This window comes from Pogona vitticeps, chromosome 2 (assembly GCF_051106095.1).
Source record: "Pogona vitticeps strain Pit_001003342236 chromosome 2, PviZW2.1, whole genome shotgun sequence".
Classification (NCBI taxonomy): Eukaryota; Metazoa; Chordata; class Lepidosauria; order Squamata; family Agamidae; genus Pogona; species Pogona vitticeps.
In genome coordinates this window covers 173,245,834-173,271,193 of record NC_135784.1, presented here as the reverse complement: position 1 = coordinate 173,271,193, position 25,360 = coordinate 173,245,834, and the positions used below count along the sequence as shown (strand labels likewise).

General features: G+C 43.7%; 1 protein-coding gene and 1 pseudogene across 4 annotated transcripts in view; one reads left to right on the top strand and one right to left on the bottom strand.

Annotated features, from left to right (window-relative positions):
* Positions 1-25,360, bottom strand: part of OLFM2 (olfactomedin 2) — a 209,637-nt gene that overhangs the window by 39,997 nt on the left and 144,280 nt on the right. For 2 of the 4 annotated variants that reach the window (XM_020779171.3, XM_020779157.3), the window contains exon 3: positions 5,597-5,755. In XM_020779171.3, the coding sequence (XP_020634830.2) occupies positions 5,597-5,755 (159 nt within the window). The remainder of the gene's footprint in view (positions 1-5,596; positions 5,756-25,360) is intronic. The other 2 variants (XM_078385096.1, XM_020779165.3) reach the window with 1 other exon arrangement.
* On the top strand, positions 25,056-25,221 carry LOC144586614 (putative ribosomal protein eL39-like 5; annotated as a pseudogene).

The window sequence follows — 25,360 nt, the reverse complement described above, 5'->3', positions numbered from 1 at the left end:
TAACCAGGCATACCTACTTTCTTTCATCCAGGGTGTTTTATTGATGGGCTCCTAAACTACTAGCAGAGCACCACACAGAAAAATGAACCTTGGAGCAATGATATGCAGCCACGTCTAGACTACTTTTTAAAAAAAGCTTGAAGTTATGAATACGATGCAGAGAGACACTGTTGAGATGATAGTGTGGTGGGAGAGACATTAAAGGAACTGAAGACCATATACTTATTTCTGGTCAATAGTCTGATGAAAGTTATTCCTTCATTCCCCTCTCTTCTTTCTTGTTAATGAGTTACTTTACCCACCTCGTCATTACCCTAAATTTCCCCCTGCTTCTTTGGTGAAAGGGATGCCTGGTTTGTACCCCTTACCCTATTTCTTCTCTCTTCCCACTGATTTCCCAGCAGGGATCTTGGGGATTTACACTCCTGCTTTGCCAGACACATTGCCCAGGGACCCCCTGAGGCCCATCACTTGTGTACAAATGATTTAAAACAGCGGACTTGTTTTGCTAGACCAATGGCATTTAATCAATGCCTCATCTTCTCCTAGCTGTCAGGTTTGGGGCCGCCCTGCTCACACCTACAACTCCTTTGGCTCAGGATCACTGCAGGGAGATGGGTCAGTTCCCAGCCTGGCAACGAGTCTATTTTTGACTCCTCTGGGGATAGCTCAGCAAGCCTCGGAAATTCTCCAGATATCCTTTGCACCCACTTGGAACAAACATGTTTCTAATCTCTGGTGCCATGGAAGGGTACATTTTGCTTCACATCAGACTTCTACCTTTTCAGTGCAGAACAGATGGGGAAGGGAAAACATCTGGCCTACAGCAGGGGTTCCCAACCTTGGGTAGCCCAGGTGTTCTTGGACAGCAATTCTCAGAAGTCTTTGCCACCAGCTGTTATAGTCCAAGAGCATCTGGGGAGCCAAAGTTGGGAACCACTGGCCTGTAGGGTTCCTGATCTGGCCCTCTCACCTCTCTCCTGGCTTCCGCCCTCTTTGTCTGGCCACCTCTCCCCCAACCCCATCCTAGCCCTGCAGGGCACTGCAATCTCCAATCAGTTGAGCGACACAGGGAGATTGAGGCAACCCACAATGAATATTATGGCTCTGCACTGGGAGAAAAATATATATGACATTTTCTTGCTGCATATTAAGAGAAGACACCAGTTTCTTGCCAGGTAGCTCAAGGTTCACTCAGACCCTGTGGCTAGCATGTCATTCGAAGATGAAAGCACATTAGAGACAGTAACTAAGGCCACCGGAGGAGGAGGAGCCTGAAGAGCATATATGAATGTATGAGTTGATAGGTGCTGAGCCTATATTCTACTCTTTTGGCAACAGCTCTCTACAGTCTCAAGCAGAAGTCCTGCCCATCTATCTGACCCTCTCCTCTTCGAATTCAAGATTGCTATAAGTGTTCAGTATGGATACTTTGGCAATACAAAGCCTGGTGAAATGACACTACAACATGTGTTACCATAAGAAACATTAATAGTGAACAGCTCAGGCAGGGATGGCAGACAAACCCATGGCAGATAAGGTTGTCAATGGTGGGCAGCCAGGATGTCTATATGGCTGCTTCTAGGATCAAAGGCAGAGTGTGTCTAAACTCTGGGTCAGAGTTATTGGCTTCATGTTTCTCACAGAGATATGAGTGGTCCCTATGGGAACAGTGTGCTGGAACAGATAGGTCTTTGTTCAGTGGGAGTGTATGCACATGGGCAGAAGGGGTACTATTCCACCTCAGTCTCGGGCTACCCTCAGCCAACTCATCCCTGCTTGCTCCCTTCATCGTCGTTTAGTCATGTCCAACTCTTTGTGACCCCGTGGACCAGAGCACACCAGGCCCTCCTGTCTTCCACTGCCTCCCAGAGTTGGGTCAAATTCATGTTGGTAGCTTCGGTGACACTGTCCAACCATCTCATCCTCTGTCGTCCCCTTCTCCTCTTGTCTTCACACTTTCCCAACATCAAGGTCTTTTCCAAGAAGTCTACTCTTGTTGTAAAAGGCACCTCAATATATCTACATGTGAATGTTGGCTTGCCTGCCTGCCTCTGTGCACGTTAAGGCATTAGTGATACACAGAGAGAACATCCACCCACCATGGGTTCACTGGTCCTCCCATTCCATCAATCACAATAGGCATGATTGGGTCTGATTCTCTTCTTATGTTCCTTTGGCATAGGCCTTCTTTGAGCACAACCCTCTTCACTCGGAACTAAACAGAGAAATGTGGCAGGAGATTTAAGAAGCAGGTTCTGTCTCACACTTGGATCCCATTTTCTTCAACCTCCCAACTGTATTTTTGTTATATTAAAAATAGATACTAATTCTAAAAAATATATGGAAATAAATGGCAAGAAGGATGCAATATACAACAAGCATGCTTTCCTCATAAGCAAGCAAGCAAGCAAGCAAGCAAGCAAGCAAGCAAGCAAGCAAGCAAGCAAGCAAGCAAGCAAGCAAGCAAGCAAGCAAGCAAGCAAGCAAGCAAGCAAGCAAGCAAGCAATTGCCTTCAAGATCATTAAACAGATCATGGAAAAGGGAGTATTAACTCCCATTTATCATTCACATCATACTGTATCTATCCAATATATGCTAAGCAGAACCAATGTTCCTTTATTATGATTATCAACATGTTTCATTCTTGAATGGCTCTTGCCCTCTGACAAAGTTCTTCCTGTTGCCTGACTTTTTTTAAAAAATGACAAATGCCCTCCTATGCAAATCTAGCCAATTGGTGCAAATTCAATTGATTAATTAATCAATTCAAACTTGTACAATGACAGGCCTTACTGGTATTGATTGCATAGTTTTGCTCCATAATTCATTTCTCCTTCTAGTCTGTCCACAGTTCAGAATGATTTTTTCTCTCTCTAAATAACTGCTTTAGCATCTCCCAGCCTGCTCTCCATATCCTTATCATTTAGACAAGGCTATATGAAAAAAATGTTATTCTTGTTTTTTTGTTGTTGATGATGATGGCTTACTATTCATAAAATCACCTTTCTCTTGATTTGAAGGTGGCAAACTGCACAGAAAACATGAATCACATTTTAAAAAATTAAAAGGTGTTTATTTTTAACAGGCATCAGTCTGACCTGAAAATACATGTTATGCGTGGTGGCAGTCAAAAGCACATCCCTCCCTCCCCTCCTTTCTGTCTTCCCAGTAACATATAGCAGACGAAATTCACATAAGGCCACATCACTCCGCAGCATTGAATGAAATGGCTAGTAATTTTATTGATTTATAAAATGTATTTGTTTAAAATATTTGTATCCCATCTTTCTCCTGAAAAGAATCCAAGGTGGCATACATCATTAAAAGGAGACAATGCTGAAAGCTAAAAGAAATAAATTACTAAAATATTAAAAAGGATTAAACAAATATTATATTCAAATAATAAATAAAATGAATACTAAAACACGTTTAAAAACTGCAAGGCACAACAATGTTGTTGTTGTTTTTTAAATATTCTCAGACAGCCAGTCACTGAGAGAAGGCCTGCCTGAAGAGCAAGGTCCTGGCCTGCTTGAGGAAGGACAGCAGAGATGGGGCCAGCCTGGCCTCCTGTGGGAGGGAGTTCCAGAGTCTGGTAACAGCCGCAGAGAAGGCCCTCTCCCGTTGTCCTCTCCAAACACACCTGTAACAATGGAGGGACTGAAGGAAAGGTCTTTGCTGATCATCTTAAAACCCAGACAGGCTCATGAAGGGAGATGCAGTCTTTGAGACAGCTTGGACACTAGCCATTTAGGGTTTTATAGTTACAAAGAGCACTTTCAATTGTGCCTGGAAATAGATCAGCAGTTAGTGTAGCTGCTGTAAGAGGAACACAACCAGCTCCAGTTAACAATGTAGCTGCAGCATTTTGAACCTGCTGAAGTTCCTGAACACTTTCCAAAGGCAGCCACATGTAGTATGTGTTACAGTAATCCAAATGAGATGTAACTAAAGCACACTAGTTATAATTGTGCAAAGGCACTCCACAGCTGAAATCTGGGCATCCAGGCTTAGAGAAAATCTGGAAGCTCACCCAGACTGCAGACCTGTGTTTTCAAGGGGAGTGTGACCCCATCCAGCATAGGCTGCATCCCTCTTCCTTGATCAACTGACTAGGAGCACCTTTGTCCTTTTTGGGATTAAGTTTCAATTTATATTCACCCTCATTCGGTCCATTGCTGATGCCAGACACAGATCTAGGACTGAAGCAGCTTCCTTGGATTTAGAATGAAGGGAGAGAAAGAGTTGGTTGTTATCTGCATGCTGTTTACATTGAACCCCAAAACTCTGGATGACTTCTCGCTGTGGTTTCATTTAGATGTTAAATAGCACAGGGGACAAAACAGAATTTTGAGGGACACCATAGGTCAATGGCCAGGGTGTCAAACAGGAGTCTCCCAACACCACCTTCTGAGTTCTTCTCTCCAGGAAGGACCAGATGCACTGCAGAAGAGTGACTCTGAGTCCCATCCCTGAGAGAGAGCCCAGAAGGATACCATGATTAATGGTATCAAAGGTCACAGAGGTTGGGAGTTTGGTTCCCCAGATGATTGTGAGGGAGAATATGCTGTGTTGAGTTTGCTTGCCTTTCAAACTTTGTCCAGCTTCAGAGGAAAGGAGAGTAAAACCTTAGTGCTATATCATCACCGGGATAGTCATCGTAATTGTCACTGTCATCATCATCAACATCTTAGAACTGCAAAGCCTACTGAAAGCCCACCAGAAAGAACTGCTGAAAGATTCCTGAAACTAGCATGAATACAACATCCAATTCATAATCCCTTCTCCTGTGCTTTGACCTGGAGGGTGATTTGCTTTTTTGGAGAGCCCTAAAAGGATATGTTCCAAAACAGCTTACAAGGAACTTCTTTATCAGTCACTTATTTCCTTCCTGTTCTGCTCTAGAGTAAATAATCATAATAATAAGAGGGAGGATTTCTGCATGACATATTTTTTTCCGTCAACTTATCTCTGAGTGGCTGACTTTTAACATGTTTATCAGTAACCTGGTGGGAAAGTCCAGATTATTCATAAATATGATTGAACTTGCTTTTGGGTTCATGTGTAGGTTGCAGAGAAAATGTGATATGTCATAGTAATCCTCCCCCTAATAACAATCCTGCGTTTATCCATCATTATTCCTTCCTATCAAGCAAGCTGGAAGGACTGATCCTGAAGCTGAGCTTCAATACTTTGGCCATCTCATGAGAAGAGGAGACTCCCTGGGAAAGACCTTGATGTTGGGAAAGTGTGAAGGCAAGAGGAGAAGGGGACGACCGAGGACGAGATGGTTGGACAGTGTCATCAAAGCGACCAACATGAATTTGACCCAACTCCGGGAGGCCGTGGAAGACAGGAGGGCCTGGCGTGCTCTGGTGCATGGGGTCACAAAGAGTCGGACATGACTTAATGACTAAATGACAACAATCAAGCAAGCATGTGATGCACAAGATCTGGTCTTTTATCTTGGCGATTTCCAAACACCACCATTAACTATAACAATAAAGCCAGCCTATTACCTGTCACAAAAAATGTTACTTCAAAGATGATGGCCCTGCAGTAAAGGGAACACTTAATGAAGCAAAGGGTTACCTGGAAGCTCTTGGCATTTAGATTTTTCTGGCTCTCTGTGGCCACTTTCAGCCTGGAATCCAGCCCTTTCATCAGTGACTCAGTATTACGGACGTATTGCAGATCCCGGTAGGTCCGTAGGTCCAGTACCTCCATGGACTGGGAGATGTTTTGCACCTGCTCAATGGAAAAAGAATACAGAAATTAGATGCACTGCCTAGAGTTGAGATTAAAAAGCTATGGTGCAGGGAAAACGGGCCAGTTTCCTTTTTGGGACAATGGAAAGGTGGTCTCTCACCACTAGCACTGCCCATGCTCCATGCTGAGGGATTCTGGCAACTTAAATTCCAAAAGAGGAACTTTTCTGATCTCTGGAGGACAGTAGCACCCTGACCATGGGATTCCTTCTCAGGAGAAGGTTACTTGCCACCTGTTCTGTGGATGTTTTGGGGTCATGGGGATGCCTTTTCATTTCCTTGGGTGTTTTAGTTGTGGGTTTCCTCTCTAGTCTTGCTGTTTTGCTCTTCTGCTATTTTCCATCTTGAGGCTGTGATACACGTTTCGCTTAACTTGCTGTGCCTTCTCTTCCCACCTTGGTGCTCCAGTATTTTAGACCACAACTCTCAACCCCCATGACCATTGGTCTTGGTGTTTGGGGCTGATGGCAGTTGTAATCCAGAAAACCTGGGGGAAACTGTTTTGGGGAAAGCAATGTTAGGGAATGAGGCTGCTAAAGTATGCAGGATGGCCTTCTGTGGACGCACATCTAGAGCACTCAGTGTGCATATTGCTTTACAGACAAAGATCCCTGATTCAAGCAGCTCAGAACAGAAAATTCAGCACAGGAGAGCAAAAGAGATAGTAGTGGGATGTAGAAGGAGGAGTGGACTAGAATGTAATCTGCTGTTACATATGTTTAGATTTGGTTGCACACTGACATACAGTAAAGCACAGGTGTTTCTATCTGCTCTTTTCTTTATGAATGAACTATTAATGCTTTTACAAATGCAACAGGGCTTGGCAACACGGAGGGCATTCTGACCACCAGCACATGATGAAACATTCAGATGCCTTTGCCACTAGCAGAGTTTCTTGCTTGATTTCTTGAGTCCGGGCTAGGGAATGTGTAGCTTTCCAGACGTTGTGGGATATTCCCATCCAGTCTAGTCAACATAGCCAACAGTGAGGGATTGGGGAAGTTGTAGTCCAGCAACATCTGGAGGGCCACACATTTCCCACTCATGGTTTCATCAGATGGAGAGGATGTACGGACATGGAAAACAAGACAAGGAGGGTCTATCCATTCCCCACTTTATTCTTGAGCCCTTCCAATGTTTTACGGAAGAGACTGTTTTACATTCTTGATTCACCAGAGACAATTGAAGCCTTCCCTTCTGGGAGCTGAGCTGGAACCTGCAGTCTGTGGCACCAGCTGGAATCTGACTCCCTCCTCCTGTTTTGCACCCATGAAATATGGATGATAATGGAACTCAACTGAGCAGAATACTGATTAGACGAGAGGCAAAAGCAACCAACCTTCTCTATGAAAGCTGCTGGAATTAGGAAAGAGCCTCACTTTTAAAACAGGGCTGTGTTAAAGCAGGAGAGATCTTATCTGGATTTGGCCCCATCCTATACCTGTGTCACGAGACTCCAGCAGGTGTGCAAAGCATTAGCATTCACTGCTGCTCACCACTGCTGTTAAGTCAATGCAATTATCGTTCGCCAGCCCCACACAGCCCCCTTGGCAAGGAAGGGGCATGCACTGTCCTATTAGGCTCAAAATGGAAATTACTGATCTAAGCGTCATTCTGTCATTATTTATTTATTTATTTATTTATTTATTTATTTATTTATTTATTTATTTATTTATTTATTACATTTATAGCCCGCCCATCTAGTTGTACCGACGACTCTGGGCGGGTGTCGACGTATCAAATCTAAATACAATTTAAAAACATCACATATTACTAGAAACGCAAAGATCCAGATAGGAGAGGCAAGAGAACACTTTATACACCTTAGTTACCTCTTCAGTCTCATCTCTTTTCTTGATGTGACTGATATCTTACTTTCCCCTGCCCCTTTCCTCTGTATCATTTGTGGCTGATGCCAGGCAAGGGGTAGGAATAGACCTTGTGGTGTAGGTCAACTGTTCCTACAACCTTCCTCAAGCTAGAATACCTAGATTTTGGATTACAACTGCCGTCATCCTTCGCAATTATTTGCCAGCTGGATATGGCCAGGGATATAAGCCCACATCTGGAGGAATTTGTGCTTCAGAAAACCTGCAGATAACTAGGCATTTTTGAATGATGGGTATCTCATACTTAGTGGCTTCTGTTAAAAAGCAGTCACACTTTCAGAAGGACATTTCACCTTCGAATCTGGACCTTTCCCCACCAAATGTCCAAAGTACACACCTCAGTTCCATGCATGCCCACTCAAAAGTAAGCCCCAACCTAACAGTTCTTAGATGGTACACTAACAGCTCTTACATGGTATACTAAGCAGTGGTTCCTAACCTTGGGTTGGGTGTTCTTGGACTGCAGTGCCCAGAAATCCTGGCCAGGACAGCAAGTGGTGAAGGCTTGTGGGACTTGAAGTCCAAGAACATCTGGGGATCCCAGTTTGAGAACCATTGCACTAGAGCTCATTTTAATGCAAATATACTCAGGAGTAAGTCTTCATGCAGTCTCTCTAATCCTTGCCACATCCTCCTTGGCCTTCAATACTTTTAGTAGTCTGATCAGTGTTTGGAGCCAATGTCCAAACTCTTAATGGGCTTGCATAGCATAAACCCAAAAATTGCATCTCCAGTGAGTGCAACATTCCAGCTGTGTGTCATGTGCCAAGACATACCCAGATCTCACACTTGGCTGTGTACCCAGGCACATGACAACCAGAAATCTTCAAGTGCAATTACTTTTACATGTGTAGCATTTTTCAGTCAGAGACTGGGCAATAGCTCAGGTTGTGGGATCTAGCTCACAAGCCAGAGGGTTCTCATTCCCATCATATGGAGCATGGTGATTTTTCCATGAGAATGTTAGCATTGTGTCTTCTCTCCATGCAGTTAGCTGCAAGAGAAGGCTGCAACAGAATAGCTTTCTTCAGTGGCTGCAGCCCAAGTCAGGGTTTGCAGTGGCACCATGGAACCAAGGCAGTGGCGAATCCCGGCCAAAGATTCCCAAAAGATACTTTGAAGCTCCCTTAAGTCTCAGCTCTCTGGTCCACAAGATCTCAGTAGCTCCCTCCTCCCATACAACAAAGGACTGAGGTGCAGAACGAGCAACATTTAACATTCCATTAATTATAACGAGTGGGGAAAAGTTCCGCTTGCTTTTTAATGGGATGTCAGAGTGACTAACTTTCTCTGAGCCGGGGCCAGGAGATCATCTTTGGAGGCCTTTCGTGATGCCAAGATTGAAAATGCCTGCAAATAATGGCGTAATCTCTGCAGGCCATCGTGACCTTCTGGTCTGTGTTGTACAGCATCAATATTCACCCACAAGTGATGAGTGTCTCTTTTACCATTTCAGGAACATCGCCAAGCTTTGCAGCTGCTTTGGTTAGGGAACCTGCCAAAGGTGCTCAGTGTTCAGCCAAAGGATGAGAGGTATCATAATGGCAAGGCTGATGAGACACCTCTGAATTGACTGCTGCCAAGTGGTTTATGATTTGCGCATTTGGTTTTTCATTACCGGAGGGTAATCTCAGCTGAGGCTCCTTGCCAAGGAATCAAAGGGAACTGGGCCCTAAAGCCACGATCCATACATAGGCGCACCAGTTTCTAGCCTGTTGGTCTGCATGCATTTCCTACCCCTCCACAGTAGAGGCTCATCCATTAGAGAAAAGGGGACACCACTCAACCACAGATTTGGGACATCCCTGGGCCAGCCCACTTCTGCCCGTCTCTTCACCAAAGAGACATGGTCAGGACTTTCTCCTCTTGTGTCTCTGTGAAAGCCTACTTGTCCGCCTGAATGTCTGTGCACAAATATCCACTTTTGCCCCTGGCTCTGCCTGTCCTCCGGGCTCCACCCACCTCTGTTTGGCCTTCTTTTCCCCCAACTACAGTGGGTTCCATCCATCGCTGTCTCCACGTCAGACTTAAAAGTTACCAGCTCTCATATCAAGACAAGGGCTATTGCCCGGAATGTGTAAGTGCACACTGGTTCACTACAACGTAAGTTATGTGTACACACCACTGTTCATGTTCCAGCCATCATTTCCCCCAAGAGATATTGGCAAGGATGCCTATGGTGCAGGAGCTCTCTTCCATGCCATAGGACCCTAAAGTCTGGCAGGGTGGAGTATCTCCTTCCCTTCCAGAAGGGAAAGTTGAAAATATTTGGGGAGGAGGTTGGGAGATCAGCATAGTGAATAGAGTTGTTTTCAAAAGATGCAGAAAATAAGAATGATACACACATTGTCAAGGCATGTGCCATATGATCACTGAAGTTTAGACTTCTCCAACCTGGAGCCCTCCAAGTGTTTCATATGACAATTCCCACTCTTCTGAAAATCATCAGTCATGCTGGCTGGGGCTCATGGGAATTGAAATCCCTGAAGATCATCAGGTTGCGGAAATCTGTCATAGATCTAGACATCTAATTGGTAAGTTGAAGGAGGAGGCCCAGACGCCTTATTGCCAGATAACACCAGATTGCATTTCATCTCATCACACTCTATGCAGCACAAGGTTCATAGTCTCAGATTAAGAGTCACTGCATGAAGATATTTGCATATCCAGTTTGGTTGCTTGGTGGCTGCATGTGGCATCTTGGCTCGCCCATCAGCCCATGTGCCAGTTCCAGATGAACAGTTATGAGAGTTAGTTCTAGCAATAATCAGAGGTCACCTCTCTGATGGAACATTCACCTAAATCTGGTCTGTCTTTATACAATATATTGCCAAAGGAGGAATGAGTTCAGAGAAGTACTCCGAGACCAGTGCTTGGGAAAAAAATTACCAATATGGCAAATGATGGATTCTGGGAGTTGTATTCCAAAAAAGGTACTTTCCCAATCTCTGGTCAAGAACTGCCCAATGTATGTAAGATCTTGCTTCTTCTGGCTTCACTTAGATGGTCTTTTCACAGCATTCATTTGTACAAACCAGGTTCTTTCCTGGAGTCTTGCATGGAGGAGAAGAACACACATCCTGATTTGGGTCCACTTCATGGTGGCTTTGCCATGGAGAGGCGTATTTTTCCACCATCTAGTCCTGTAAGCAGCACATTTCTCTTTCTTTTCACTTGATACTGTAAACTGAAACAGTTCTTGCCTCCTGAAGCAGAATCATAGAAGTCATAGAAACATGGAAGGGGCCTATAAGGCCATCAAGTCCAACCCCTTGCTCAATGCAGGAATCCAAATCAAAGCAGATCTAACAGATGGTTGTCCAGTTTCCCATTAAATGTCTCCGGTGTTGCAGCACTCACCACCTCCCGATGTAATAGGTTCTACTGCTATACTGCTCTTAACAGCTAAGAAGTTTTTCCTGATATTCGGGCTACATCTGGCTTCCTGTAGCTTGAACCTGTTATTGCATGTTGTGCTCTCTGGGATGATCACAAACACATCCTGCCCTTTCTTTGACTAGCTTTCAAGTATTTGAAAAGTAGTCCAGGTGTGGTGGTGGAAGGAAGAAAGATGCTTACAAATCATAGGTCTACAAAAGTGTAAGCACTGAAAATGCATTTCTCCTTTCAGCCGTAGGCCCTGCTGGTGACTACAACAAATGAACAGACACACAAACACATGCTAATGGTGTACATAACCATTGTTTCCCATCCCCATTACTGTTTTGGACTGTTGGAATGGGGATCCTGTCATTTCAAGGGCTTTGGAGAAAGGTTAGACAGGCAGATCTTGTTGCAAAAGGACAGTTCAGTAGGAGAAGTGAAAAGACCCCCTCTGAGTGATACAAATTGAGCAGAGAAGGTTTCATTAAAGCAGTTAAGAGGGTGGTAAAACAGGACTCTAAACTGGGAGATGAAGCTGCTTGGGATCCAACTGGAGATATGACACAGATTAATACCAAGGGTTATGATCAACCATTGGTACAGGTTGCCAAGAAGAGTGTGGTATCGCCATCCGCTCCAACTTCCAAATTAAGATGCAGTATCCATGTGAAGAACACACTGGATGATGGATTCAGATATCTGAAATAGCAGCCAAGAGGTCTTCCAGCTCTTCTTCCCCTCCTACCAGAGACAGGATTTTCAGACAGCTGCTTCATGTGGTAATCTGGGCTGCTTCAGAATCAGTGCTCGGAGATTCTCTCTCTCTCTCTCTCAGCCTATCTTACCTCACAAGTGTTATGAATGTTATGAAGATTAGGTAGGGAAGAGGAGACGTATGTACCCCACTCTGAACTCCTCAAAGAAAGGCAGGAAACAAATAGAATTAATAAACATTCTGGTGGGCCCTCATGAAGGCAGTCCACTGAGTGGTCTCTGCTGAGCCTGACTGCTGTTTCTAATATCCCTCAACAAAGGCTCGCCATGGATCTGTGCCAGGGTTGTACAAGGCATTCTACCCTTGCAATCAGACCAGACCAGACCAGACCATTCTATTACAACCTGATCCCCTCTTTCTCTCTGTCTCCTCACAGAGTTCACCAAACTATTTTTCTAGATGTCTGGGAGAAATGACTTCAGAGAATCCATGCCTGTTTTGCTGCGGTAGCAAGGCCGAGGTGGTACTGTACAAGTTCAAGGCAGCAGCTGCTGACTGCTCCATAATTAACAGGCTCACCTCTTTAATTAATTACTGGTGTGCTGGACCAGCCAATGGACAAACAGTGTGAGGGTGCATGGGGCAAGTGGGGACACAATATGGTGGACTGGAAGCAGGTAGACCACAGCTGGCCAAAAGCACATAGTGTGTGTGGGGTCTCTCTCTCTCTCTCTCTCTCTCTCTCTGTGTGTGTGTGTGTGTGTGTGTGTGTGAGAGAGAGATCCACTACTTTTGATCAGGTGATGAAAAGGCCAATAGATAACATTTTGATTGATCTTAGTGAAGTTATTGATCAGCTGAGAGTTTGAAGGCCTTTCTTTCCTGCATGAACCTAAGAGATATACTAACTCACCCTAAATGTCTTGCTAGTCCACCGCTCTGTTTATGCAGTGGCCAACCAGTTGCCATCAATAGGCTCACCAGCAAGAGGACATGAGCTCAATAACACCTTCCTGCTCATGCCCTCAGCAACCAATTTATAGAGACCGTGATACCAGACCATCACAGCTTTCTTTGCTTTTCATATCAAATCAATTGGCCCAGGTTTTGGCATCCTCAAATGATTGCATGAAGCCACTCCTAACTTAATCCAGCAGCACTATTTTCATTAATCGCTAGTGAGAAGTTCAGCTGGTCTGCATTATTGAGGCACCAAGCTGCAATTATCATAATGTGAATTATATAGTAGCAGAAATTGGTCTGAACTCTAGTCTTGCAGCTGCTGAACATATGACAGGCTTCATGTGGAGACAGCTGGAGTGATCTCTATATGAGGCCTTACCCCTGTGGCAATAATCACATGGACAGCCCTTCCTCCTCCTCCCGAGTCATGTAAAGATGATCCATGTCTATGACTGTGATATGTCTGGAGAAGTCGCTGATGTGGGCATCTGAAGAAGGAGGCCATTGTCTTTGGAAGTTTATGTCAAATAAAATTGCTTTGTTGTTAAAGAGCCACAAGAGTGTTTGAACTTCATATGCATGCACATGTTTCTATGAGTATACATACTAATCCATGCACACACTCACACAGAGGTATTATCCAGTGACACCTTACGGACTAACATTCCATTTAGCATTAGCTTTTGTGGGTTGTACTTCATTTTGTGAAATGTCCACAAAGTTTATGCCAGACAAAACCCGTCAACCAGAATCCTATTACCTATGTTTGCCAGCATATGCCAAACAATGTAAATCATAGCAGTGAATTACTACTACTAAAGGAGGCAACATTTGTATTCCTTGTCATGTGTCATGTCCCATGACTGGTACACTATTAGGACTGTAAGCATAAACACCTTAACTAGCAACACGTTGCTGATGCTCTTTATGCTGTTTGACTTATGCCAGCATAAATATGTGATAAGATTCGGACTGTTGGCCCTCCAGATGCCCCAAGACTCTTGTTCATTTTGCTTCAGCAAACTAACCCTGTGACCCTTCTGGTACATGCTGAAATGTGCTCAAAATACATTAATCTCCTTCAAAACAAGCAGATTCTCATGTGCAGGTATGGGCCAATGTCTATTAGAAAAGCAAAAACGTAAGATGGAATTGGCCTTGAGATGACTGAGATGAGTCACTTTCCGGCTTGATCTTTTATTGCCTTGCACAATCCATTTTTGCTTCATTGATTACTTCTGGTGTGTCTGGTGTTGTGTTGTACCACGGAGATTGTGTTCGCCCATGGTTATTACATTCTTCCTTTTGATGCTCCCAAATCTCTTTGTGTTCACACAGAATCCTTTGACAGGCTCTACATTGCCCTCCTCCATGCTATGAATGTAAAACTTCTACTGGTCAGAATACATAAGTGGCTTAGGTTGTACTTCTGATCATTCTTGCTGCAGAACAAATCCACTTGAAGTCAGTGAGAGCTACTGTGAGGAGATCTCAACAGGATTGCATTGTAAATATATTTTGCTAGTAGCTCGATTGCTTAGATCAAGTCTGTGTGGCATATCAAAAGCATGACTGTTACCAAAAAGCCATAGAATACAGCCATCTGTCTAAAGGTAAGTAGGTCTAGGCCTCATGCAGAGCTTGGCGAGTTACATTTTTAGGATGACATATGCCATAATCACCAGCCAGCATGGCTGCACTGGGCAATGGATTCTGGGGGATGTAATAAAAACATTCCCCCAGTTTTTTTTTCTGTTGAGTGCCTAAACAGAGATAGCCTATGAACACTACATCGAATCTCAAAATGGAATAGATGTGGGGCATAAACCCAACCAAAAAAAGATATGTATTTTTAAAAACAGCTTCAGTGTCATTTAGGGAAAGTATCCAAAGAGAGTGTGCTGTGACTGGACATAATCCTCCCTATCCCACCAAGCATGGTTATAATGGACATTTTTCTCCTTAGCTCTCGTTTCTCTTCCGCCATTTTGTTTCTGAGTCTGCTCTCAGTTTCTTGGCTTTCTGTTTGGCTCTTGGCTGCTCAGGACCCCTTGTGACCCTAACATCAATTATTCCATTATGCTCTCTCCTTTGATGCCAGCCTATCGCCTCTGCTGTTCTGGGGTTGCCGAGAATATTTAGAACAATTATGTAAATGCTGCTGAGAACAGGCTTCCCTCAGCATATTTCACGTGCAAAATAATAACTTTCTCTCAACTCAGTTCTGCTGCTATTTGCTTTATTTCTCTCCCACTGAAATGCACCTTTCCTTCTTTGCTGGGCGACAATTCCCTTCTTTAGTGGTGTTCAGCACAGGCCATAAAGTTATTTTATTGGGAGAGAGGGGGATTAAAGAGACTCCATTCTAATCTTCATTCTCCTGATGGTTATTTATTTATTAACATTGCCCTTGCCCACAGATGTAGACCCTGAAGGGAGCTGTTCAAGAAGCATTTTGCCACACATTAGAATAAAAATGTAATTGTTTTCCGACCCCTTTCTTTTCTTTATGTGTGTGGAGGGGTGGCAGGGGTGCACACATCTGTGCAAAAGGTGAATGAAGGAAGGAAGCCTAGCTTGCCCGCAAACTTTCCTGTGATGCAGGTACTGGAAAACAGAGCCGTGTTAGGATTCCCCCTACTTATGGACTTGGGAGTGCACACAATTATACTCGCAGTATTGGGAACTTGAGGGCGGGGCAATTCCGCCTCCTCATACCTTTATAGCCCTATATGTTAGAATCTAACAATTACATCAATAAATTAGAAATAGTCAATGTTCCTTGGCCGAGCTATTTAAATATATTATGGGGAACAGCTGTTCTTTACAAAGTGATTACAAAGCACAAAGACACATTGGAAGAAAAGAAGCCTTAACATAGGAATTCTATCCTTCAAAGAAAACAGGCTAAAGGACACACATAAACCCTATCCATCATTTTCATTTTGGACAAGCCAGATGCAGAAGAAAATAGGTGTAATTTGAGAAACATCCTGGAAGATAGATCAAAGAAAGAAACTTGAAAGGAACACCAGTTTTGGTTACAGTACTTATTTGTGGTGCTTTGTGTAACCATTTATGAAAGCTACCCTGTGTTTGCTGGAACTCTGGACGTCTATACTGACAGCTTAGGCTGTGTATGTATTGATTTCCCTCCTGACATTAATAAATGCTTTCCTGATACCTCACAACTTAAAAACACCTCCTGGCAGATTTTTTAAAGAGAAAATGTCTCCACAAGAATGTTGCTGGGGGGATGCACAAGGCTGGCTTTAGGAATAAGCAAGGGAGTAGTACAAAAAATGTGAAAAGCACAAATTCCATCAGCCCTAACCAGCATGGCTATTGATATAGGAATGTAGGAGCTGGAATACAAAACATTTAGATGGCAGCAGGCTAAGAGAGCTGCAAGGCATTAGGGGACTGGTAGTCTCTCTGGCCATTAGGCTCTCTACAGGGTGCCTCTCAAAAAAACACCCAGTCCCCTAATCCATTGCAGCTCTCACAGAACTTAGCTACTCCCATCCATTTCCTCTGTCTTCTTCACAGGAATATCATGGGAGAAGTCCAAGAGATCTGAGTCCCATGCCTATTCACCACTGGTGTGTCTGAACACACATGGATTCACAACCAGATTTTTTAAGAATTAAGACGTGAAAGCCTGAGCCAAGTATAAGCCAACTATCTCTTTTCAGTTTCTCCCCTATTAAGGTTGATTTAAAAAAATAAAATAAAATCTCAGCTTCTTCCCATTCTGAATGCAAAAGGATTTGGGCATTTTATTGAATTCTTTTCACTATCTTTTCATAAATGCACTGAAACAAAATAACTACCTATTTTTTTCTTCAATTTCTCCTTGTCTTCTGAACCCCCCCCCCTCCAAGCAGCTTTCAATTATAGGGCTGAGTTCAACTCTCCAGAGACAGCTTGAGATCCCCCCCCCTCTATATTACAGCCTTGATCCTAACATTTTTTTTAGAGACACTGAAACTATGGGAGCTCATTGAGGAGTCCACACAACCCAGGGCAGACAAGAGACATTTCGATGTCCGAGGCAAAAGACAAGACAATGCCCCAACCCTGAACCTTATTTCAAGAATGGCAATATCTTAACACTTTCCACCACACGTGAGGGCAGAAGGCCAGCTCAGCGAGTGCAGAATAGTCTGTGTGGGGCATACAGGTCTGTTCTTTGTGAGAAAGAAATAACCAATGGGTTTAAAGAACAGCAGTGGGTGGGTGTGCAGCCACCCTCAGGATCTGTTGCTTCGTGTAGTAGCTCATTCTGCCTCATGGTAGGGCCAGCCTTGCTGCCGGCGAGCCATTGTCTGGTGTAATCGGATGTTCTGCTGCCTCGGTGCCACCTAACATCCCGGGCTTCGGACCTGCTCTAAGGCAGATTAAGTCTCCAGCAGCCCACTGGGGGCAACACAACCCTAAGGCAGCACAAGTTAATTACATTTAATTTCTCTTGGCTCTTCCATTCATTCTCTCATTTGAGTCTATGTCAATTAACGATTTTACACAGTAAAGGTAGCTTTCAAGCAAAGGGGAGTGAGCACAAAATGGAAACAAATGTCTTTAATTGTTTCTTTGACCCAGCAACGTTTGGATTTAAGTGCACCATCTGTAGTGCAGAAAAGCAGCTGCGCACTAAGTCAGGAAAGAGTGGCGCTTGAGTGGAGCCTGGAAAAATTACTTCTTTGGACTATGACTCAAAGGATCTTGCTGGAGTTCTTGTGGCCCCAAAATAAACTTTTCTAAGCTCTAGATGGGTGTGTCCTTTGGATTTTCTGCTTCTTTCTTCCTATTGGGTTTGGTCAGCTCTGTGCACATAAACAAGGATCATGGAGTCAAGGCTATCAGCCTTGAATGAGCATCAGCATTTAATGTTGTCCAGCCTTGGTAGACCCATCTCAAACTACTCTACACGTCAGCAACAGTTCAGGTCATATTTTCTGCTTTACAAATCTTTGCCCAGGGGAGCAGCTTCCTCCTGCCCATCGCTGTTCCCTTCCAGGTACAGTATTTCAGTCCCAGCCAAGGTCAGACAGAGACTCCACTGTCATCCAAGCCATACTGGAGCTCAAGGGAAGATGGATAGCTTCATAATCTTCTGCATCACTGGAGATTTATAATGCTTTCTGCAGCAGTCCCTGCTTTTATGATTTTCTCTTAAGTAGGTGTGAGTGTGTGGAGTTGTCCCTATAAAGATTGATCTTGGGTTGGACACAATCCTATTGCAGGTCACTGCCATTTGCAAACACCCCATTGCATCCTCCATTTCCAGGGGAAGTGTATGCACACAAAAGATGTGAAAACCTCTCACTCATAATTTTGTTGTGTTTCTCTCAACCCCACCTGTTTTTTCTTCCTGTCCTATAGTTTTTCTGGAAGTAGTGAGCACTGGGGGTTTTTCTCCTGCATACACCCTTTTTGCACCTTCTTCCTGATGTGCCCACTGTAACTCATTTACACATTTTCCACATGGGCATGTTTGTGCCTGTTTCCCCCCCCCCCCCAACTTCAAGTGTGCTTGTAAACTGTGCGCCATAAAGTCAATTCCAACTTCTGGCGATCCTTTCCAGGGTTTTCTAGGGAGAGAGTACTCAGAGGTGGTTTCCCATTCCTTTCTTCTGGGGTTAAACTACAATTGTGCAGCTGGCCAAAGGCTACACAGACTTTGCAAATACATTGCTACACAGACTGTTCTTTCAAGAGGCACTGTGAAGAACTGAATCCCCAACCCAACTCCTGGAGCTATCCAGCCAGCTTATTTATTATTTGTTCAATGTGTGCCTTCAAGATCCACATTTGAAAACTGGCATACAGTTTTGTGTGGAATTTCTCTCTCCAAAACATGGCATGAGCCTCACCAATGTGTGGCTTTTCAAGACGAGATGAATATCTTCTCACCATGAATATCTAGAAAGATGAAAGCTACTTTTGTGAAGGTTGTCCAGTGTGGTAACATTCTTTTTTGCCTCCCTCACATATTTGAACAGCAAGAGTTTTTGTACTCTTAAAACTACCTTACTTCTGCCCCCCCCCATCTCCAAATCAGACATGCCTGGATCTTTTAATCTGGGCACAGGAGAACCTGCAACCCTCCAGATGTTGCTGAACATCTGGCTTCCATTAGCCAGCAATGGCTAGTAGAGAAGGATAGGAGGAGTTAGAAGTCTACAGCTTCCTGACATTTCACACAACATCTGGAAGCCTGTTTCTGCACATCTGCTTTAACCCTAAGTATCTTCTACAGTTCTGGGGACTTTGATAATAAGGTCAAAAATCCAGCCTTTAGGAAACTGCCATTTTTAAAGGAGTGAAGACAGGTATCAAGCTGATATGACAGATCTGAAGGCCCTTGACAAAACACTCTTAAATTCTACCAATATGATACACAATATCAGCAAATGCATTTCCAGTTTTTTCCTTATTCTGTCTCCCATTCCCCCCCTTCCCCACCATCCCAAACCTACAGGAAATAGACTGTCAGTTTCGCTTCTGTTCCCAAAGGCAGCTGCTTTGCCATCAAAACATTTAGATCTACGGGGGAAGAGAACTATTTTTAATCTGGCTGCGGACCCCGAGGTTGGGAGTTACATTCCCCACTGTGCCTCCTTGGCAGGGGCTGGACTGAGTGATTGATAAGGGTCCCTTCCAGCTTTGCAGTTCCAAGATTACTATTAAAATATATGTTTTCATCACCGCATGGTGGAGTAGGTGGGGAAAGAAGTAGCCTTGATACAGTCCGGCAGCAAGCTGACCAGAGTGGGGAAAGGTCATGCCACACAGCGACAAGACAAGAACAGATAAAAATGACTGTGAAAACCTGGTCTCCAATATTGACATTCAACACAAAGGGCACAAGGAATGCAGAAGGTGGAAAACAGCCAATTTTCCAAAGTAAAACTAGAGAGAGAAAGTGTGAACACACTCCCTTTTTTTAAGGACAAAACTTTAACATGTATATGGAGAGGAAGAACAGCAAGAAGGAATGGATTTATGAGGAATGAGTTCATTATTTCACCAGTATCTCAGCTATGGACAGAACAGTTTTTCAGCTACGGCATTTTTCACAATTATGCGAAATAATGTGTGTCATATGCTCTATTATGATTTATTGTTGTTTTAGCAAGTGACAACAATCAAATAAATTATTTGGTGGCATGCCAGCTGCACCCTCTCCTGGAAAATAAAAATCTTGCCACAGTCCTTTTGAGCCCTGGGAACTTCGAGACATGTCTCCCGAAATGCCAGTGGTTTTTTTTTTTTTTGAAAAGTGTTTTGTAGGGGGAGAAAGATACCTAATTTAGAGCTACCTTTCTAAATGTGTTTTTTCTTCTTCCAGACTACAACTCCCAGAATCCCCAAGCTACTGGCCATGCTGGCTAGGGGAATGTGGGGGATGTTGTGCAAAGAAGCGATGTGCTCAAACTCTGTCCAGAAGACAGAAGCAAGGTTGTTAAACACAAAAGGCTTCTACAAAAAGAGTGCCCTAGATCCATATTAAAGCAATGCCACTAATTCATCATCTTGGCCATTCTGTTTAGGGCTGATGAAAGCAGGACACTGTTATCCATAAACATCTGGAGAGCCACAGTGGACCACTGATATATTTATCTCGGTCTTTCTGAACTTTTTCTCCTCGCCCTGCAAGAAAGCAAAACACAATGGTTTTTGCACAAATGGTGTAATTTGGGCAAAACAGTCACATCTTCTGAGTTCTACGTGGAAACCTCAAATAGGTTGTTGAAATCCTTTTTTTAAAAAAATTATCAGCCACTCCTTTTGTCCTTCCCCTGTGTTTGTGTGTGCTCATGCCCATGCACACATCCATGCACATGCATGTTCATGCATGTGTGCATATGAGCACTTTATTTTATTTATTTATTTATTTATTTATTTATTTATTTATTTATTTATTTGATTTATATCCCGCCTATATGGACCGATGGACCACTCTAGGTGGCTTTGGTTCTGAAAGAGAGAGGACGCTGGTTTCATGAATCCTGCCACATATACTTTTTGATCAAATTGCAGAAACTTTGATGGGGAAAATGTATTTGGTCCTTGCTTCTCTCATGCACTGGAGATGAAGTGTCTCACTGGGCTTGAAAATATGTCTTGTGATGTCAAGACACTCTGAACTGATGAGAAAAAGAAATTTAACAAGTATTTTTTTCCACATTACTAGTATCCATATCCTTAAAGCCTGCAATACCATCTTCAGGCACAGTGCAGCCGACTTTTCCAATCAACACATGCGTATGAAGCAGATAAAGTACAAAGCTTAGAGCAGCACTCTTAAGGAGAATTACAAGTCTTCCCACCCTCTTTCTGCACAGCTCCCCTCAAGCACAAAGTAAGGAACTTGTTCTCTCAGGGTGCTGACTCTCTCCCTAAATTTCCACTTAGTGTAGCAGAGTCGGAGATGCCACTTCAAATCCTCACTTGACTATGAAGTTCACTGGGTGACCACGGGTCCTCATTCCCTTGGGAGTCATTCCATCTCAGCTTAAATTTCCTCACTTAATTGTTATAAAAGTAATAATGGGGTGAAAGACCATGTTTGTCATTTTGACCTGTTTGGAGAAAAAGCAGGATATAAACACAGCAAATAATTTTTTAAAAAATACCTGAGGGAAAGCAGAAGGCCTTCCAGTGGTATCCCTTAACACAAAGTCATTGTAGGCGTATTTCATATTATATATTGCCTCGTCCCAATTTGAAGAGGCACTTGTCCAGCAGGCCGAGGCAAAAAGGCAGTCACGAAAACAACAAAATCAGGGAGCTGGACAGGCGACAGATTGGATTTGTGTTCAGTGTGGAAGGGATTGTCCCTCTCGAATTGGCCTTCTCAGCCACACTAGATGCTGTTCCAAGACCTCCATATAGAGCACGTTACCATACTCTCTCGAGACTGAAGGATGCCTACTTATATCTCTAGTGTATAACATGGAACAGGTTGGTCCGGAAGTCAGGATGAGGGGCTCTTCAACTCTGTTGTACCGGGGAGCAGGAATCTGCCTGACCTGGTCTTTGCAGTTTCCTAAGACCAACCATGTGGAAGGAAGCTTGAAAGGGGTTCCATACTAGACCTGTATTAGAGGAACGGTGACTTGTGGCCTTTCATTGTTTGCTGCACTGCAACTCCTATGATCCTTCACTCTTATCAAAGCATCTAGACTTGATGGGACTTGCAGTCATCTGCCTGAATCAGCTGCCTAATAGTAAGGCTGGCCCTATTTGATGACTCAGGAAAATCATACCTTTGTATGCCCACCGCTTAGCTAGGGCATTCCCTGTAAACTGTCCTGCTCACAAACAAGTATGGTGGCCACATGAAAGAGGAAACCAGGCTCCTGAGCGTTTCATAGCAGGGGGTGGGGGTGGGGGTGCCATGCAGACCTGTTGAAAAATCCCACTTCTATATAGCATTAAAGGCACAAGAGCTCTGCGTTCTTTTTCTTTTCTTTTTAAATGTGTGGCCACTCTACAAACAAAAACTTTCCATTCATCAAACCACTGGAATTTCAGCAGTATCTACCTTAGCCATTTGGTACACAGTGACACACGTCTGGTTTAACACATGAAAAACTGAGCTGAGATTACAACGAGCATTAAAGCCAGTAATAAAAGCTGGCTTAAAACCAATGTGCCGTGTCCAGGCCTTTGTGAGCCGTAAAAGGTTTTAAAAGGTAATTTAAAGGGGGGCGGGGAATTAGGTATATTTGATGCAAACCCCAAGTTTCCCATAAGGGAGGGAGGGAGAAGACTTTTCACGAAGCAACATTAAAAACTCATTATTCTGAAGTTATTTTCTCGCCTTTCTTCCCAGTGTTTCACGTTGGCCCTAGTTCTTCCTGAAAACATATGAAAATGTGCATCAAGCAGTTGAAGGTTCTCGGAAATTATGAACTGACACACACATGTTTTCCATTAATAGTTTTCCAAGTAAGAATACCTTTAAGGTCTGGAATACCAGAGCTTGGGGGAGGGGACTTTTTTACACACCCACCCACACACACACCTTCCCCTTTATAACTATCTAACTAAGAATGCAATTTATACTTTTCAGAACTTGGAAAATGTACTGGTTGGGACTCTACCTACACAATTATTTTATTGGCAACACAGTAAAAATTTTATAAAATTTGGGAATTGTGTCAAAACCAAACCAAACAAAAGCTGTTTTCATAGCTGTGGAATGACTTTGCCTGGTGTCTACCTCCTGTAGATTCTTCTCTATGTTCCTGGAAGATCACAGTAAAAGCAGGAAAATGGGCTGCTCCCTGGCTCATCAGTGTACCTCATGGTCCCTGGCTTATACTCAGACAAGACAGAACACCTTTCCCTTTTCATATACAATCACCAACTGGATGTATTCCTGTAACAAGGGCAATGGGGAAGCATCCTCTGACATACCTGAAGGCTGCAGACTAACATCAGGGTCCAGGGGCAGGCCAGCTTGGCCCACCTTGGTGCCACCTCTCAGCATCTGTTGCCCTTTGAAACAGATGGGTCTTCTAGCGGCCTCATAGAGGCAGCCTTGGGGAAACAATCTGCTGGCAACTCCAGCAAAACAGTCAGGCACAAACAGAGGATGGAATGTAGCCCATCTTTCCCTCTAAACCCCACACATCCTGGGGTTCTAGATGTGCCACCCTCTGACCTCCCTCCCCATCAGCCCCACAGCCAATGGCAAAGGGACTGTGGGAGTTGCAGACCCAAATAATAAAAGTCTTATTTTTTTATGGAAAAGAGAGGGAGGGAGGGAGAGAGAGAGAAATGTGTCCTTTGCTAGAATTGAGATTCTTCTGTGGGGAGAGAGAGAGAGAGAGAGAGAGAGAGAGCCCCTTTGTCTCTGCTCTCGGCTGGTTCCAAATCTGTTTGGCCACAGTGATAGCTAACAGTGCCAGCCACACATAACACGATGTGTACACGGGAAGTTCAGTTTTTCACCCTGCCAGGAGCTGTTAATCTTTTCATCTCCAGGGTGCCATCACTCTCCTTTCTTGATCTCTCAGTGTCCGGCGGATTCTTGCTGGTGTATATGACTGCCCACTGCTCTCTTTCCTTCCTCTACAACCACCTCCCTGGGGGTTCAGCTAATTAAATGTCAAATGCATCTAAATGCCAATGGCAAAGAAAGCATTCCTAAGGATGGGTAAGTGGGAGGGCTGACAGAGGGAGGGACACTTGTTCATTCACTTCTGACCCAAAGTAGCCTTACTCCCCCATCAAGTGGAAAGTGATGGGGAAAAGCAGTAACAAAGAGTACTAGATATTTGGACCACGATTGTGATAAATCCATAATCAGCCGATCAGCTTGAAGGGCTGGGGCTCCTGGGTTAGTCTGTGGCAGAAAGAACAACAGTCTTGGGACCCTGTAAGGTGTACAGATTTTCTTTGGCATCAGCTTTCAAGGACTGCAGCCTATGTCATCACATGCCTGATTAAAACTTGTCAGCTGTTAAGAGGGCCACCAAATTCTTTGCATCTAAGAGAGTCTTCCTCTCAGAAATGAAAGCCAACGTGTCTGTACAATTTCTGGTAAAATCAAAGCACAATATGCCCCAAACTGTATTTCAAAATGACAGTTGTGTGTTCCTTTGCAGTTAAGTGCCCTTTCCTCTTGGACAATTATGTTCCAATTTTGCACTGCCCCAGCCACTAATAATTAATTGCATTGATCAGAGGAGGAAAAAAAACCACTGGAGGCCAAGGGATGTAATATTGCATTGATTTTTATATAACATATTGCCAGTAATAATAAAATAACACCACTCGCTAAGTTCTGTAATTAATCCATCAGCTCCTAGGGTGGAAGAACAGACATATTCTTTGATGTGTCACTGAAATTGCGTGAAATCCAATCTATTGGCTCAAAAAAAGAGTGCATCTCTTTATGCATCAAAGTGGTAGAATGGTAGAAACAAAGAGGATTTTGTCTAGGAATCTGAGCCCTGGCGTTTAAGAATGAAGAATCCCAAACTTTCTGCCTGGATGGATGAAACTTGTCAGTTTCAGTCTCTCCAAAGTCACATGCAATCCATCTCATATTATTTCTATCTCAAATGCAAAGATATCTGTGGATTTTTTTTTTGGGGGGGGGGAAGTTTGATAGAAAATATTCATTTGTTCAAGATCACTACCATCTTCGCTCCAGGAGAATTCTGGTTTTGCAAGGGGACAGGTCTTTGATTGAAGCATCCCATCAAATTTCAGTCTATGGGATTCCTCGAGAAGGCCAGTGAGAACCAAAGGGTTATAAAACTGATTTGTTTCTTGCTGCCATTGCGGTTTCAGGTTGTGGAAGCTTGACCATGTCACCCCACAAGCCCTTCGAGATCAAGCAGGGTTTTTTTTTTTTTTTGCTAAAAGCAGAAACAGAACTGGCCCATCTCACATTGCATCTGCATGCAACCTGGTGATAAGATCATGTACAGCTCAGAAAGGAGACACTGGAAGAGGACTAAGCTGGGTTTATAAAGCAAAGCTGCTTTGAAGCTAATTTAGGTTTGTTGTAGGCTTATGCCTTAAACCGGCATATCTCCCTTGCTCTATTCTACTTAAACTTCCCAGGGATCATCAGACCCTCTCTCTGTATCGGTGACAGCTTTACTATTTT